The 15142-nt window shown below is 46.3% G+C and overlaps 1 protein-coding gene and 1 non-coding gene across 2 annotated transcripts; one reads left to right on the top strand and one right to left on the bottom strand.

The window, feature by feature from the left end:
- The first annotated feature begins 219 nt into the window (after positions 1 to 219).
- Positions 220 to 7253, top strand: LOC148702787 (uncharacterized). The gene has a single exon (XM_089925437.1). The coding sequence runs from the start codon at positions 1795 to 1797 to the stop codon at positions 7183 to 7185; it is 5391 nt and encodes a 1796-aa protein (XP_089781563.1). The 5' UTR covers positions 220 to 1794; the 3' UTR covers positions 7186 to 7253.
- LOC120110032 (small nucleolar RNA R71) lies at positions 2280 to 2387 on the bottom strand. Its single transcript, XR_005510809.1, has one exon. It is a non-coding gene; the product is annotated as a small nucleolar RNA R71 (small nucleolar RNA).
- Positions 7254 to 15142: the final 7889 nt, after the last annotated feature.

Here is a 15142-nt window from a genome sequence, read left to right as displayed (position 1 = left end):
GCTTGCGCCAGCCTTGGCCGACCAACGAGCGGAATCTCCCGAGGCTCGGCCCTCGGATGCCAGGCTAACCCGATGATCATCCCGGGAGCAGACAAGCCTGAAGCCCCGACCGGTCGCCTCGGCTTGCGCCAGCCTTGGCCGACCAGCGAGCGGAATCTCCCGAGGCTCGGCCCTCGGATGCCAGGCTAACCCGATGATCATCCCGGGAGCAGACTAGCCTGAAGCCCTGATAGGTGCATGAAAATGTACCTTTTAACACTACCACTTTAGGCTAAATTGTTAAGACTTAAGCATGATTTGGATATTTTTATGATATTTTTCTAATCTGAACTTTACTTCACAAAGTGTCCAAGTCTTAATTGATTTTGGTGATTTTATTGTAGGAATGGAGTTAAGAAGATTGAATATCCCATTGTAGTCCGAATGAAATGAAACTTGGTGGAGATGAAGTCGACATGTTGAGGTTTCATATGCATCAAGAATCAGGTCAATTGGAGCTCCAGAGAGAAAGTTATGAAGTTGCAAAGTTAGGTTTCCCTAAACCACTAGCCTGGGCCCTGACAGATCAGACCTTTGTGTAGTATTTTGATGATTTCGGGAGCTACAGAAGTCCAATTGAGATGATTCAAATTTTGTTGGAAACTAGACTTCCAGAGCTTTCAAATGACTATAAGAACATAAAATTTGAAGATCAGATGCGATCTGGAGAGTCTCCCGAACCTCATGCTGACGTTGGTGCTCGAGGGTAAAGTCGGAAAAACACATGCAAACGTGTCTAAGTTGTGTTTCCTAGGGTTTTTAGCCCCAAAATCATATATATACTTGGGTAGCACGCCGTTCTAAGCAGAAAAAAGGCTGCATTACAAAGAAATCATCAAGAGGAGCCAAAAATTCATGGAGAGCTAATTCTTTGGTGAAGCTAGGGATGAACTCGCTTGAATGATGGTAGTTTCATTTATATTTGATCTATGTAATAGATTCTCATGTTGATACAATTTTTGTTTATCATTTCTCATCAATAGATCTTTCTTGTGTTGGAATAATCTTGAACCTATTCTTTTCATAGATTCAGCCATGTCTTTTTCTATAGAATTGTTGAGGTGCTTGATTATATCTAGATTTGATTGTTTATCCAGTTAGTGTGATTTTTTGCTGAAATATTGCCATTGGGTATATTTTTGTCTTTGAATCTGAGTCTAAAAGGATAACAATCCTTGGTTTTAAAAGAGGAGAATGATTTTCTAGAATTACCACTAAATATTTTGATTGTAATGCTATATCCTCCAATTAGAGAATCTGGTGCTATGATCTCTAATTGAGTTATCCAATGGATCAAATATGAATGGAATTACCTGATTCAAGTGAGAAATTTCCGATGCTTTGCTGCCATTAATTCTGGTCACATCTTTTCACTACTACAATCTAATTGTCAATTTACTTTTAAACATTCACATCACATTTTACTGCTTTGATATTTCTTTTTAGTTTTGTAGTTCCTTTTAGTGTTCCTACCTTCTCCCTGTGGAATCGACACCCCAATATATACTGCGATAGCCGCGTTATTCTTTGGGCGTAATCAAATTTTGGCGCCGTTGCCGGGGAGAACGGTACAAGAAGCGCTTCAAGGAATAGGTTTGCTGAATTAATTCGTCAAAGCGGTAACCTCGTTCCTTCTTCTTTTTTTTTTTCTCTTGCTTTTTGTCTTCAGTTTATTTCATTCATAGTTTTGATTTGATTGTGCAAAAAAAATAAAATAAAATAAAATAAAAATAATATACATATATTTTGTGTTGCATGCGTAGGCATAGAGACGAGTTAGGTAGATTTGCAAGAAGACCGGAATTAGAACCTGACACTTTTCCTGTGAATTTGCCCGATACGCCATCTAATTCTAACACCATGAGCAATCACGAAGATCAGCCCATTAGGACTCTCCAGGACTATCTCCATCCTACACGCACAGCCACACCGTCATGCATTATGTTCCCACCCAATGTCCCACAACAGGATTTTAAACCAGGAATGATACAGTTACTTCCTACCTTTCATGGCTTAGAGAATGAAAATCCTTACGTGCACATTAGAGAGTTTGAGGAGGTAGTGGCGACTTTTCATAGTCAACCCGGTACAATAGATACAGTTAGACTTAAGTTTTTTCCATTTTCTCTGAAAGATAGAGCGAAAAGTTGGTTGTATTCACTGAGACCGCGGTCAATAGGATCTTGGGATGAGATGACACAGGTTTTCTTTAACAAATACTTCCCCCACCATAAGACCAGTGGTTTGAAGAGACAGATTTCAACCTTTGCACAAAAGGATAGTGAGACTTTGTATCAGGTGTGGGAGAGGTTTAAAGATTTGTTGAACTTGTGTCCTCATCACGGCTATGAGAGTTGGCGTTTAGTTAGTTACTTTTATGAGGGACTTACACCTAGAGAGCGCCAATTTGTAGAGATGATGTGTAATGGTGAGTTCTTACAGAAAGATCCGGATGAGGCCATAGAGTACCTGAATGATCTAGCTGAGAAAGCTCATACTTGGACAGGACCTAGTGCGACTGATAGTACTAGTAGGTCACGACCTACAGCTACTCCTTCTAGTGGAGGAATTTACCATCTTAGAGAGGAGGATAATCTCAAGGCCCGGATAGAAATTCTGACTAGGGAGTTAGAGGCCTTAAAAACAAAGGATACAAAGGTTACACATACTGTTTCTCGTGTTGAGTCCCATGGACCCTGTTTTGTATGTGGTGGAGTGGATCACCTAGCTCAGGATTGTCCCACATTTGCTGAAATGAGGGGTGTGTATGAGGAACATTGTAATGCCCTAGGTATGTACAAGAAGCCTTTTACACCCTTTTCAGATACCTATAATCCTGGTTGGAGGAACCATCCTCACTTTAGTTGGAAATCTGACCCGCAACATCCTGCACAACCACAGCTGCCTAGAGCTTATTCTACACCTCCATACCATGCCCCATCTTCTAGGAATCCTTTAGAGGACACACTACATGCTTCTATTGAGGCTCAGAATAAGACAAACCAGAAGTTTGAATCAATGATTACTCAGGTGGTTGAGGAAAATAAAGAGATTAGGAGTCAAGTGTCTAAGTTGATTAGTGCTTTAACCGTAAATGAGCGAGGAAAATTTCCATCGCAAGCTCAACCCAATCCCCAAGGTCAGCATATGGCACAAACTTCTAATCCTGATAGGCAAGATCTTAAGGAGGTTAATTCCATAACTACTCGAAGTGGTAAGGTTATAGAAAGGGTTCCCAAGCCTAAGGACACACAAGAGAAGTTGAGTAGTGATGTAGTTGATGTTCCAAGAGAGGAAGAGATAGTGAAGAGTCCAGTTAGAGTGCCCTTTCCTCAAGCTCTCAAGTCTACCTCAAGAGTTATGGACCATAGTAGCGAGATCCTAGAGAACCTAAGGCAAGTGAAAATTAATCTTCCTTTGTTACATGTGATAAAACAGGTTCCAACTTATGCAAAGGTCCTTAAAGATTTGTGCACTGTAAAAAGAAAACACCATGTTAAGAAAACAGCTTTTCTAACGGAACAAGTAAGTGCTTTGATTGAACAGAGAATCCCACCAAAATATAAGGACCCAGGATGCCCCACAATTTCTTGTATTATTGGGAATCATGAGTTTGCACAGGCCTTACTTGATTTGGGAGCTAGTGTCAATCTCATGCCTTATTCTGTTTACTTGCAATTGGGATTAGGAGAGATCAAACCCACCTCTGTGGTCTTACAGTTAGCTGATCGGTCAGTAAAGATACCAAGGGGGATAGTTGAGGATGTGTTAATTCAAGTTGATAAATTTTACTATCCTGTTGATTTCTTGATTCTAGACACACACTCTGTTGTTATTTCTGAATCAAAAATCCCCATTATTTTAGGTAGACCTTTTCTTGCCACCGCTAATGCTCTTATTAATTGCAGGAATGGATTGATGAAGTTGTCCTTTGGGCATATGACCCTTGAGGTCAATATCTTCCACATAAGCAAACAGCCACAGGAGGACGATGAGTGTCACCAAACTTACCTGATAAACACACTTATGCAAGAGGAAGCCATCACAAAACATGACCCCGATCCTCTTGAATATTTTCTTATTAATTCTGGGTTTGATAGCACATTTGACTCTAATGATGTTACTAATATTTGTGCTGTTTTTGATTCATCTCAGGATTATGGGACGAGGACATGGCAACCAAGATTTGAGGAGCTGCCCTTGATGCGAGAACAACCGAAGCCATCTACCATTGAAGCCCCAAAAGTCGAGTTAAAGCCACTGCCTAAGGGTTTAAAACATGCATTTCTTGGTCCAGGTGATACCTTTCCTGTAATAATTTCTTCTGACTTAAGTGCATCACAAGGTAAAAAATTACTTACAACTTTGAATGAGCATAAATCTGCACTTGGTTGGACCATGGCCGACATTAAAGGCATCAGCCCTTTAATTTGTTCTCATAGGATTCACTTGGAGGAGGGAGCTAACCCTCGTAGAGACCCCCAACGCAGGCTAAACCCTACCATGAAAGAAGTTGTGAAAAATGAAGTCTTAAAACTGTTAGATGCGGATATTATTTATCCGATTGCCGATAGCAAGTGGGTTAGTCCTACGCAGGTAGTTCCTAAAAAGTCAGGTGTCACAGTAGTGAAGAATGATGTAGGAGAATTAGTCCCTACCAAAGCAGCAACCGGGTGGCGCATGTGCATTGATTATAGGAAGTTAAATGCTGCCACTCGCAAAGATCATTTTCCCCTTCCATTCATCGACCAAATCTTAGAGCGTGTAGCTGGTCATCCCTTTTATTGTTTTTTAGATGGTTATTCTGGTTATTATCAAATTGAAATTGCTTTAGAGGACCAAGATAAGACCACTTTTACATGTCCCTTTGGAACTTATGCATTTCGTCGTATGCCATTTGGTTTGTGTAATGCTCCAGCTACCTTTCAAAGGTGCATGATGAGTATTTTTAGTGATATGGTTGAGAATTGCATGGAGGTGTTTATGGATGACTTGACTATTTTTGGTGACTCCTTTGATGTATGTTTGTTTAATTTAAAAAGGGTTCTAGCTCGTTGCAAAGAGAAAGGCCTTGTATTGAATTGGGAGAAATGCCATTTTATGGTGCCTTCGGGTATTGTTTTGGGCCATATTGTTTCCTCTAGGGGAATAGAGGTTGATCAATCCAAAATTGAGTTGATCTCTAAGTTGCCCACACCTAAGACTGTGAAGGATGTTAGATCATTCCTTGGTCATGCTGGTTTCTATAGGAGGTTTATCCAGAATTTTTCTGCCATATCTAGACCATTGTGTAACCTTCTAGTTAAGGATACCCCATTTGAGTGGACACAAGAGTGCCAAGTGGCATTCCAAACGCTTATTGGGAAGCTCACTTCAGCTCCCATTATGCAGCCACCAGATTGGAGTTTACCTTTTGAAATTATGTGTGATGCAAGTGATTACGCAGTAGGGGCTGTCTTAGGTCAACGGAGAGAGGGAAAACCCTTTGTCATTTATTATGCTAGTAGGACTTTAAATAGTGCTCAAATGAATTATTCTACTACTGAAAAAGAACTACTAGCTGTAGTATTTGCATTAGATAAATTTCGTGCTTATTTGATTGGCTCGCCTATTACAATTTTTACAGATCATGCAGCCCTTAAGTACCTTCTCGCAAAGAAGGATGCTAAGGCGCGATTAATTAGGTGGATCTTGCTTTTGCAGGAATCTAATCTAACCATCAAGGACAAGAAGGGTTTAGAGAATGGGGTGGCTGATCACCTCTCAAGGTTAATATTTGAGGATACTACAGATACACCACCGATCCGTGATGATTTTCCAGATGAACAATTATTTTCTATCACCTCCATGCCGTGGTTTGCACATATTGTCAATTATTTGGTAACAGGTGAGATGCCATCAGACTGGAATGCACAGGATAAGCAGAAGTTCTTAACAGAGGTACGTTCTTTTTATTGGGATGATCCACATCTTTTTAAGTACTGTGCTGACCAAATTATGAGGAGATGTGTCCCAGATGATGAGATAGCAAGTGTCTTAGAATTCTGTCATTCCCAAGCTTGTGGAGGCCATTTCTCTATGAAGAAAACCGCTGCAAAAATTTTGCAGTGTGGATTTTATTGGCCATCATTGTTTCGAGACACAAATGTTTATTGTCGTTCTTGTGAGAAATGTCAAAAATTAGGAGCTTTGTCCCGTCGTAATATGATGCCTTTGAATCCAATTTTAGTGATAGAAATTTTTGATTGCTGGGGTATAGATTTTATGGGACCGTTTCCTCCTTCTTTTGGTTATCTATATATTATTGTTGCAGTAGATTATGTGTCCAAATGGGTAGAGGCTGCAACTTGTAGGAACAATGACAATAAGACAGTAATTAAATTTCTAAAGGAAAATGTGTTGTCTCGTTTTGGTACACCACGTGTTATCATTAGTGACCGGGGTACACATTTTTGTAACCGTTCCTTTGAAGCATTGATGAGGAAGTATGGGGTGGTGCATAAGATTTCTACAGCTTACCATCCTCAAACAAGTGGGCAGGTAGAGCTTGCTAATAGAGAGATTAAGCGTATTTTAGAGAAAACGGTTAACCCCGACCGGAAGGATTGGTCATTGCGATTAACTGATGCACTTTGGGCATACCGTACAGCTTTCAAGACCCCCCTAGGCATGTCACCTTATAGGCTTGTTTTTGGTAAACCTTGCCACCTACCGGTAGAGCTAGAACATAGAGCCTATTGGGCTATTAAGAACTTTAACTTTGATTTACCTGAAGCCGGTGAGCTTAGGAAGTTCCAGATGACCGAGTTAGAAGAGTTGCGAAATGAAGCTTATGAAAATTCTAAAATTTACAAGGCTAAGATGAAGGCATTTCATGATAGAAATATTCTTCGAAAAACATTTGCACCTAATCAACGAGTATACTTATATGATTCTAGGCTTCATAAACACCCTGGTAAATTACGATCTAGGTGGACTGGTCCTTTTGTGGTAAAGCATACATTTGAGAATGGAGCGGTAGAGATAGAAGATCCTAGAGATGGTCGGATGCTTAAGGTAAATGGCCAGAGACTCAAGCCGGTCCTTGAGAAAGAGGCTCCAGTAGAGGAAGATATTCTTCTCATGGACCCCGTCTACGAACAGTGATGCTATGCCCATGCAGGTACGTTTCTCTTTTTCCTTGTTTCTTTTTGTTTTTCTTTATTTTGTCTTTGTTTCAGTTTTTGTTTTTGCTTGTTTTGTTTTATTTCGTTTGGTTTCCTTAGTTTAATTTTCAGGTTTGCCAGCTTCCTGTTTTTACCATGGATTTGTGCTCCGCTAATCAGGTGACCTCTATCCTATTTTGTTTTCTATGCTTTTATTTCCATACATTGAGGACAATGTCATGTTTTAGTTGGGGGAGGGCAGCCCATGTGTATATGTTTTTGCATGAATTTGCTTTAAAAAAAAAACAAATGATTACAGAGTATTTTTGCTGGAGTCAATTTTTCTATCTTAGTCACACTATTAAGACACCCTTTGAATTCTTTTTTTATGCACGCATCTAAGCCTTGTGGTTTGATGGATGTTCAATGCATACAATTAGAGAACTCTCAAACTTAAGTATTTACGCATTGGTGAGTATTAGAGAGAGAGAGAGAGTTCATCATGTTCAGAGACTTGTGGCATGCGTTCATTGATTTTTTTGAATTGGTTGCTCTATTGGGAATTTTTATTGCACAGTTTGTGGTATGTTGGTTGATTATACTTAGGAGATGATGAAGGTCAATTTAGGATGAACGTTTGAGCCTTTCAAGCTAACCCATGTTTTATCCATTAGAAGCCATTTTGAGCCGAAAAAAAAAGAACCCTTTCCTTTGTAAACCCATATGTCCTTACCCCCCCCTCCACATTGGAGTTGAGCCTAAATTATTATATCTTTCCTACCTTTTACTTTCAAGTACATGCTAGGGATGATAAATAATTGGTCCGCAAATAATGAAGACAAGAAAAGGGATGTACTGTGGTGGTTTCTCATTGGTGCTGTCAGGGTTGCTGAAATGGACTCCATAATTGCAACCAAAGGTTGTGTTAAAAAAAAAAAAAAAGGAAGAAGAAAAAGAAAAGAAAGAAACAAATCAACTCCACCAGCAGCTTCAGCTTTCTATTACCACAGGCCTTGAAAATGTCTCAGGCTCTAATCTCCATTCTGAAAATGATTCTATTGGTTCCCAAACTGCTTGTCACAGGTTCAAAATGCTAGTATGAAGTTGTTGATGAAATAACCAAATGGTATGACTAGCGTGAAAAAAAAGGAAAAAAAAAGAGAAAAGAAAAAAAAAAAGGTACAAGCGGTTTGAGGAAGTTGTGCTTGATGTTATATCTTGTGAAGACCTCTAGCATGTACTGGAAAGTTCTTTTGAATTCTCTTATCCATCCTTTTATTATTTTTATTTTACTTAACTTTAGCCTCATTACAACCTTTTATTATTGACCTTTTTGATCCTAAGTGGGTTTGTGGTAAGAATGGTTGAGTTCCCAATGGTTGGTGATCCTATCATAAGATCAATGCTTGTTTGTTGCTTGTTCATGAACACTTGCCTTCTCATATATTTGTGTGAACACCCTTTCTCAACTCCATAGAGAGACCCCTTACACCAGTCTACTATTGAATATTATACCTGTGAGATATGGAGTTGAAGCTTTTGTTTGAAATGTTCTCGACGTTGTATGTGTCAGGGTTGGTGGTAAGATGGTTACGGCTTAGAGTACACACACACACGAATTCTGGGAGTTGCTCTTGATGGACTGATTTTGATAGTATTGTTGATCTCTTGCAAGTACTTTGTTTGTTATACTTGAATATTATTGCTTAGCTCATGCAAAAGCTGTCTACACTGGGTTGGATATAGTCCGTTCTTTTTCTTCGCTTAAATTGCTAGGGACTAGCAATAAGCTGGTTGGGAGGTGTGATAGGTGCATGAAAATGTACCTTTTAACACTACCACTTTAGGCTAAATTGTTAAGACTTAAGCATGATTTGGATATTTTTATGATATTTTTCTAATCTGAACTTTACTTCACAAAGTGTCCAAGTCTTAATTGATTTTGGTGATTTTATTGTAGGAATGGAGTTAAGAAGATTGAATATCCCATTGTAGTCCGAATGAAATGAAACTTGGTGGAGATGAAGTCGACATGTTGAGGTTTCATATGCATCAAGAATCAGGTCAATTGGAGCTCCAGAGAGAAAGTTATGAAGTTGCAAAGTTAGGTTTCCCTAAACCACTAGCCTGGGCCCTGACAGATCAGACCTTTGTGTAGTATTTTGATGATTTCGGGAGCTACAGAAGTCCAATTGAGATGATTCAAATTTTGTTGGAAACTAGACTTCCAGAGCTTTCAAATGACTATAAGAACATAAAATTTGAAGATCAGATGCGATCTGGAGAGTCTCCCGAACCTCATGCTGATGTTGGTGCTCGAGGGTAAAGTCGGAAAAACACATGCAAACGTGTCTAAGTTGTGTTTCCTAGGGTTTTTAGCCCCAAAATCATATATATACTTGGGTAGCACGCCGTTCTAAGCAGAAAAAAGGCTGCATTACAAAGAAATCATCAAGAGGAGCCAAAAATTCATGGAGAGCTAATTCTTTGGTGAAGCTAGGGATGAACTCGCTTGAATGATGGTAGTTTCATTTATATTTGATCTATGTAATAGATTCTCATGTTGATACAATTTTTGTTTATCATTTCTCATCAATAGATCTTTCTTGTGTTGGAATAATCTTGAACCTATTCTTTTCATAGATTCAGCCATGTCTTTTTCTATAGAATTGTTGAGGTGCTTGATTATATCTAGATTTGATTGTTTATCCAGTTAGTGTGATTTTTTGCTGAAATATTGCCATTGGGTATATTTTTGTCTTTGAATCTGAGTCTAAAAGGATAACAATCCTTGGTTTTAAAAGAGGAGAATGATTTTCTAGAATTACCACTAAATATTTTGATTGTAATGCTATATCCTCCAATTAGAGAATCTGGTGCTATGATCTCTAATTGAGTTATCCAATGGATCAAATATGAATGGAATTACCTGATTCAAGTGAGAAATTTCCGATGCTTTGCTGCCATTAATTCTGGTCACATCTTTTCACTACTACAATCTAATTGTCAATTTACTTTTAAACATTCACATCACATTTTACTGCTTTGATATTTCTTTTTAGTTTTGTAGTTCCTTTTAGTGTTCCTACCTTCTCCCTGTGGAATCGACACCCCAATATATACTGCGATAGCCGCGTTATTCTTTGGGCGTAATCAAGCCCCGACCGGTCGCCTCGGCTTGCGCCAGCCTTGGCCGACCAACGAGCGGAATCTCCCGAGGCTCGGCCCTCGGATGCCAGGCTAACCCGATGATCATCCCGGGAGCAGACTAGCCTGAAGCCCCGACCGGTCGCCTCGGCTTGCGCCAGCCTTGGCCGACCAACGAGCGGAATCTCCCGAGGCTCGGCCCTCGGATGCCAGGCTAACCCGATGATCATCCCGGGAGCAGACTAGCCTGAAGCCCCGACCGGTCGCCTCGGCTTGCGCCAGCCTTGGCCGACCAACGAGCAGAATTTCCCGAGGCTCGGCCCTCGGATGCCAGGCTAACCCGATGATCATCCCGGGAGCAGACTAGCCTGAAGCCCCGACCGGTCGCCTCGGCTTGCGCCAGCCTTGGCCGACCAGCGAGCGGAATTTCCCGAGGCTCGGCCCTCGAATGCCAGGCTAACCCGATAATCATCCCGGGAGCAGACTAGCCTGAAGCCCCGACCGGTCGCCTCGGCTTGCGCCAGCCTTGGCCGACCAACGAGCGGAATTTCCCGAGGCTCGGCCCTCGGATGCCAGGCTAACCCGATGATCATCCCGGGAGCAGACTAGCCTGAAGCCCCGACCGGTCGCCTCGGCTTGCGCCAGCCTTGGCCGACCAACGAGCGGAATTTCCCGAGGCTCGGCCCTCGGATGCCAGGCTAACCCGATGATCATCCCGGGAGCAGACTAGCCTGAAGCCCCGACCGGTCGCCTCGGCTTGCGCCAGCCTTGGCCGACCAACGAGCGGAATTTCCCGAGGCTCGGCCCTCGGATGCCAGGCTAACCCGATGATCATCCCGGGAGCAGACTAGCCTGAAGCCCCGACCGGTCGCCTCGGCTTGCGCCAGCCTTGGCCGACCAACGAGCGGAATTTTCCGAGGCTCGGCCCTCGGATGCCAGGCTAACCCGATGATCATCCCGGGAGCAGACTAGCCTGAAGCCCCGACCGGTCGCCTCGGCTTGCGCCAGCCTTGGCCGACCAACGAGCGGAATTTCCCGAGGCCTAACCCTCGGATGCCTGGCCTGGCGCCGGACGAATTTTCTGAGGCCTAACCCTCGGATGCCTGGCTTAGCGCCGGACGAATTTCCTGAGGCCTAACCCTCGGATGCCTGGCTTAGCGCCGGAAGAATTTCCTGAGGCCTAACCCTCGGATGCCTGGCCTAGCTCCGGACGAATTTTCTGAGGCCTAACCCTCGGATGCCTGGCTTAGCGCCGGAAGAATTTCCTGAGGCCTAACCCTCGGATGCCTGGCCTAGCGCCGGACGAATTTCCTGAGGCCTAACCCTCGGATGCCTAGCTTAGCGCCGGAAGAATTTCCTGAGGCCTAACCCTCGGATGCCTGGCTAAGCGCCGGAAGAATTTCCTGAGGCCTAACCCTCGGATGCCTGGCCTAGCGCCGGAAGAATTTCCTGAGGCCTAACCCTCGGATGCCTGGCCTAGCGCCGGACGAATTTCCTGAGGCCTAACCCTCGGATGCCTGGCTTAGCGCCGGAAGGATTTCCTGAGGCCTAACCCTCGGATGCCTGGCTTAGCGCCGGAAGAATTTCCTGAGGCCTAACCCTCGGATGCCTGGCTTAGCGCCGGAAGAATCTCCTGAGGCCTAACCCTCGGATGCCTGGCCTAGCGCCGGAAGAACTTCGAGAGTCAGGAGTCGGCGAGACGCTACCAAGAGTTAAAAAGAAGAAGGACGAAAGTGAAATGAAGAAACTCTATTTGCATTAACTTTCATTGTTTCAGGGCCGAGACCCATACAACTTGGTAAAACGCCAACACACAAAGAAAAGAACAAAAATACAGAAGGTCTGCTTGGAGGAACCCCCGGGTCGGGAACGCCGGGCACGTCCGCAGGGGGTAGGGAGGCGGTTGGAGAATCAGCAGGCAATGGCGCCGGAGAGGAGTCTAGAAGAGAGATCCCACTCAGGTCAATTTCGGGGTACTTAGCCGACACCCTTGTCAGGCCTTCCTCGAAGCCTAAGATAAAGGAGTCGGACCCCGCGTCCGACATGTCACGGACGAACTCGTCAGACTGACGATAGGCCTGTACCGCCTCCGACATATCGCGGGTGAACTCGGCGGACTGACGATAAGCCTGTACCGCCTGACGCCCGATTTCCGCACTCTTCTCGGCCAGCGCCGCCTCTGCCCGCTCCATAATCTGAGCTTTCGCCTCCAAGACCTTCGCCACAATCCGGTCGTCCGCCTCGGAGGAGACCCTCAGCAGATCAGCCTGAGCCTCCTTGTGCTTCGCCTCGGCAGCAATGCAAGCAGCCTCAGCCTCCTCCAGGCGCGAATGAAGCTCCTGGTCGCTCGCGCGGGACTTCTCCAAGGCCGACTCCAATTCGCCCAGCTTGGCTCCAAGAGACCGGGTTCGGTTGCGGGCGTTGTCGGCTGACCGCTGGGCCTTCTCCCACCTCTCCCGGTAGTCGGCAGCCTTCCGGGACTGCTTCTCGGCCCGCTCCTCCGCCTTCTTGATCTCGCCCTCGAGACCCGAGGCAACCTTGAGTTGCTCCTGAGCCTCCAACAGTTGCTTCTCGAGGGTGACGAAGCCGAGTGCCCGCTCTTCGGCCACCTGGAGCCTCATCTCGAGGTCCCTGGTCGTCCTCCCCGCCGCAGCCTGACCTCCCTCCTCTACTGCCTTCAGTTGGCTCTCGGCCCTCGCCAGAAGCCTCGCCTGTTCCTCGTAGCACTCCTCCAGGCGGATCATGTACTGGGCGAGCTAAGAGATAGGAAAAACGAGGGCGTCAGGCATGGATCAACAGAGCCTATAAATGATGAAAGCGACCAAAAGAACACTCACCGACATGAGACAGACGCAGCTGGCAGCCCCAACGTCAGGGACCCTCATCTCCCGGACCTGCCTGCGGTCCTTCTCCAGCAGCACCGTCTCGATGAGGTTTCGGGCGCCGGCGAAAGTGAAGGCCGACCCCGACTTCTCCCCGGAGTCGGACGGTGGTTCTGCAGCCTTACCCTTACCCATCGCTTGGGGAAGAGTCATGCTGACCATGCTCGGGGCGGGGACCGCCCCTGGAATTGACAGGGTCCCGCTCGGCCGGGGACTCGGCGCGTCCCTCCTCGTATCATCCGGAGCCGACCGAGTCGAAGGCTGGGCTGGGGACCGATCACGTCTGACCCGTCCATCTCGGGCGCGCCCGGGTGATGCCTCCGGAAAAATGGTAGTCTCGGCATCGGAGGGCTGATACAGCGTCAACTGCCGATCCGCGCCCGCGGCGTCCCCTGATCGGTGGGTCCGGACCCGTCTGACGGCGTCGGAGTCGCCTGCCGGCGGGACTTCTTCGCCGGTGGGGCCCCGCTCGGAGGAGCTCGTTTCTTCCTCCGGACTGCTTCCAGTAGGGACGTCCTACCAACAGCCGTTGCCTTGTCCGACCGCATGACGTCGTCGATCTCTGCAAAAAGGACGAGGTGGTCGGAGGTTGAGAAACTGAAGGAAAGAACGAGACGAAAGAGGAGAAAAGAGCTAAAAAAGAAATGGTGGCGGGCTCACGGTCAGCGGGGACCGAGCTCAGACCGACGTTCACCAAGGTATCCTCGGAAATAAGGCGAGCCACCGGGGGGAGCCGGCCCTCGGCGACCAACCCCTTCAAGACGGCGACGCCATCGGATTCCTCCCTCGACAACCTCGATAGGCCAATCGGGGACTTCATCGGCGTCTCCCAGGTTGCCCTGATTCCCCAAGAGGGATCTGCGTCAACGAAAAAGAAGCGCCCCTTCCAGCCGTGAATGGAGGTAGGAGCCTCCTTGACGAGGCCGCACCCTCGCCGCGCCGCAAAGCACCACCACCCTTTGTCCTGGGGGTGGCCGCTCAGGCGTAGCATTCCGAAAAGACATTCAGGGTGGCGGGAACCTCGTGCATGCGGCAGAGAACCTGAAAGGCCGTCAGGGCGCGCCATGAGTTCGGCACCAGTTGCGTCGGCGCCACTCTTAAACCCCGAAGCACCTGAACGACTAAGTCCGAGGGGGGAAAGCGGAACCCGGCCTGAAAAATGCCCTCATTGATGGCAACCTTCCCTGGAGGAGGATGGGACATCCTCTCCTCAGGCCCCGGGAGCGTAACATTGCAGGCCTCGGGAAGGTGGTATCGAGCCACGAACCTATCTAGGTCTTCGGCGACCAGCTCCGACTTAATGCGGTCTGCTCTCACTTCGCCCATCCCTAATGGCCAGTGAATCTACGGTCAGGACGGGGTCAAGAAGGGGGAAAGGACCGGAACGACTGGAGTACACTAATACAAAAGGAGAAAGTATGGAGAGCCTTAAATTGAAGAATGGGGCAACTCACCGGAAGAGAAGGAAGAACGGCTCCGAGAGCGTCAAAGGAGGAGCAAGCGAACAGTCCGACGGCAATGACGGCAGCGCAAAGGAGAAACTCGAAGATGTCTGTAAAGAGAAAGGCGGACGGAGGAGGGCCCCCGGTTAAATAGGCGGAAAGGTGGGTGACGCCTCGGTGACGCCAGAGGACGCCTGGCTGCCGAAGGGTCGCTCGCGCCCCAAAGGCGAATCGACGCCATTAAGGAAGGATGTCCGCCGAAATCCTCAGACTGCCAGGTCAGCAACAACCGCCATACGCCATAAAGAAGGCGGGGAGCTCGAAGCGCGCGCGCCTCTCCGAGGGATGGCGGCAATCTCGAAGCATCACTCCCTTCACCCGTTCCCCTTCTGGTTCCAGGCTCGGAAGTGGGGGGCTACTGTTACGGGGGAACTTAGCCACCATGCCCCACGTGACCGGCACGCGCGCCCAGGAAGACTACGGCAGC

The sequence above is a fragment of the Phoenix dactylifera genome, chromosome 9 (assembly GCF_051530095.1).
Source record: "Phoenix dactylifera cultivar Ajwa chromosome 9, Ajwa_hap1_PhDact_Kaust_v1.1, whole genome shotgun sequence".
Classification (NCBI taxonomy): Eukaryota; Viridiplantae; Streptophyta; class Magnoliopsida; order Arecales; family Arecaceae; genus Phoenix; species Phoenix dactylifera.
This window is presented reverse-complemented; position numbering and strand designations above follow the sequence as displayed.

What these genes read in the sequence shown, in the direction of transcription:
- LOC148702787 (XM_089925437.1), top strand. Translation starts at nt 1,795, where the DNA reads ATGCGTAGGCATAGAGACGAGTTAGGTAGATTTGCAAGAAGACCGGAA.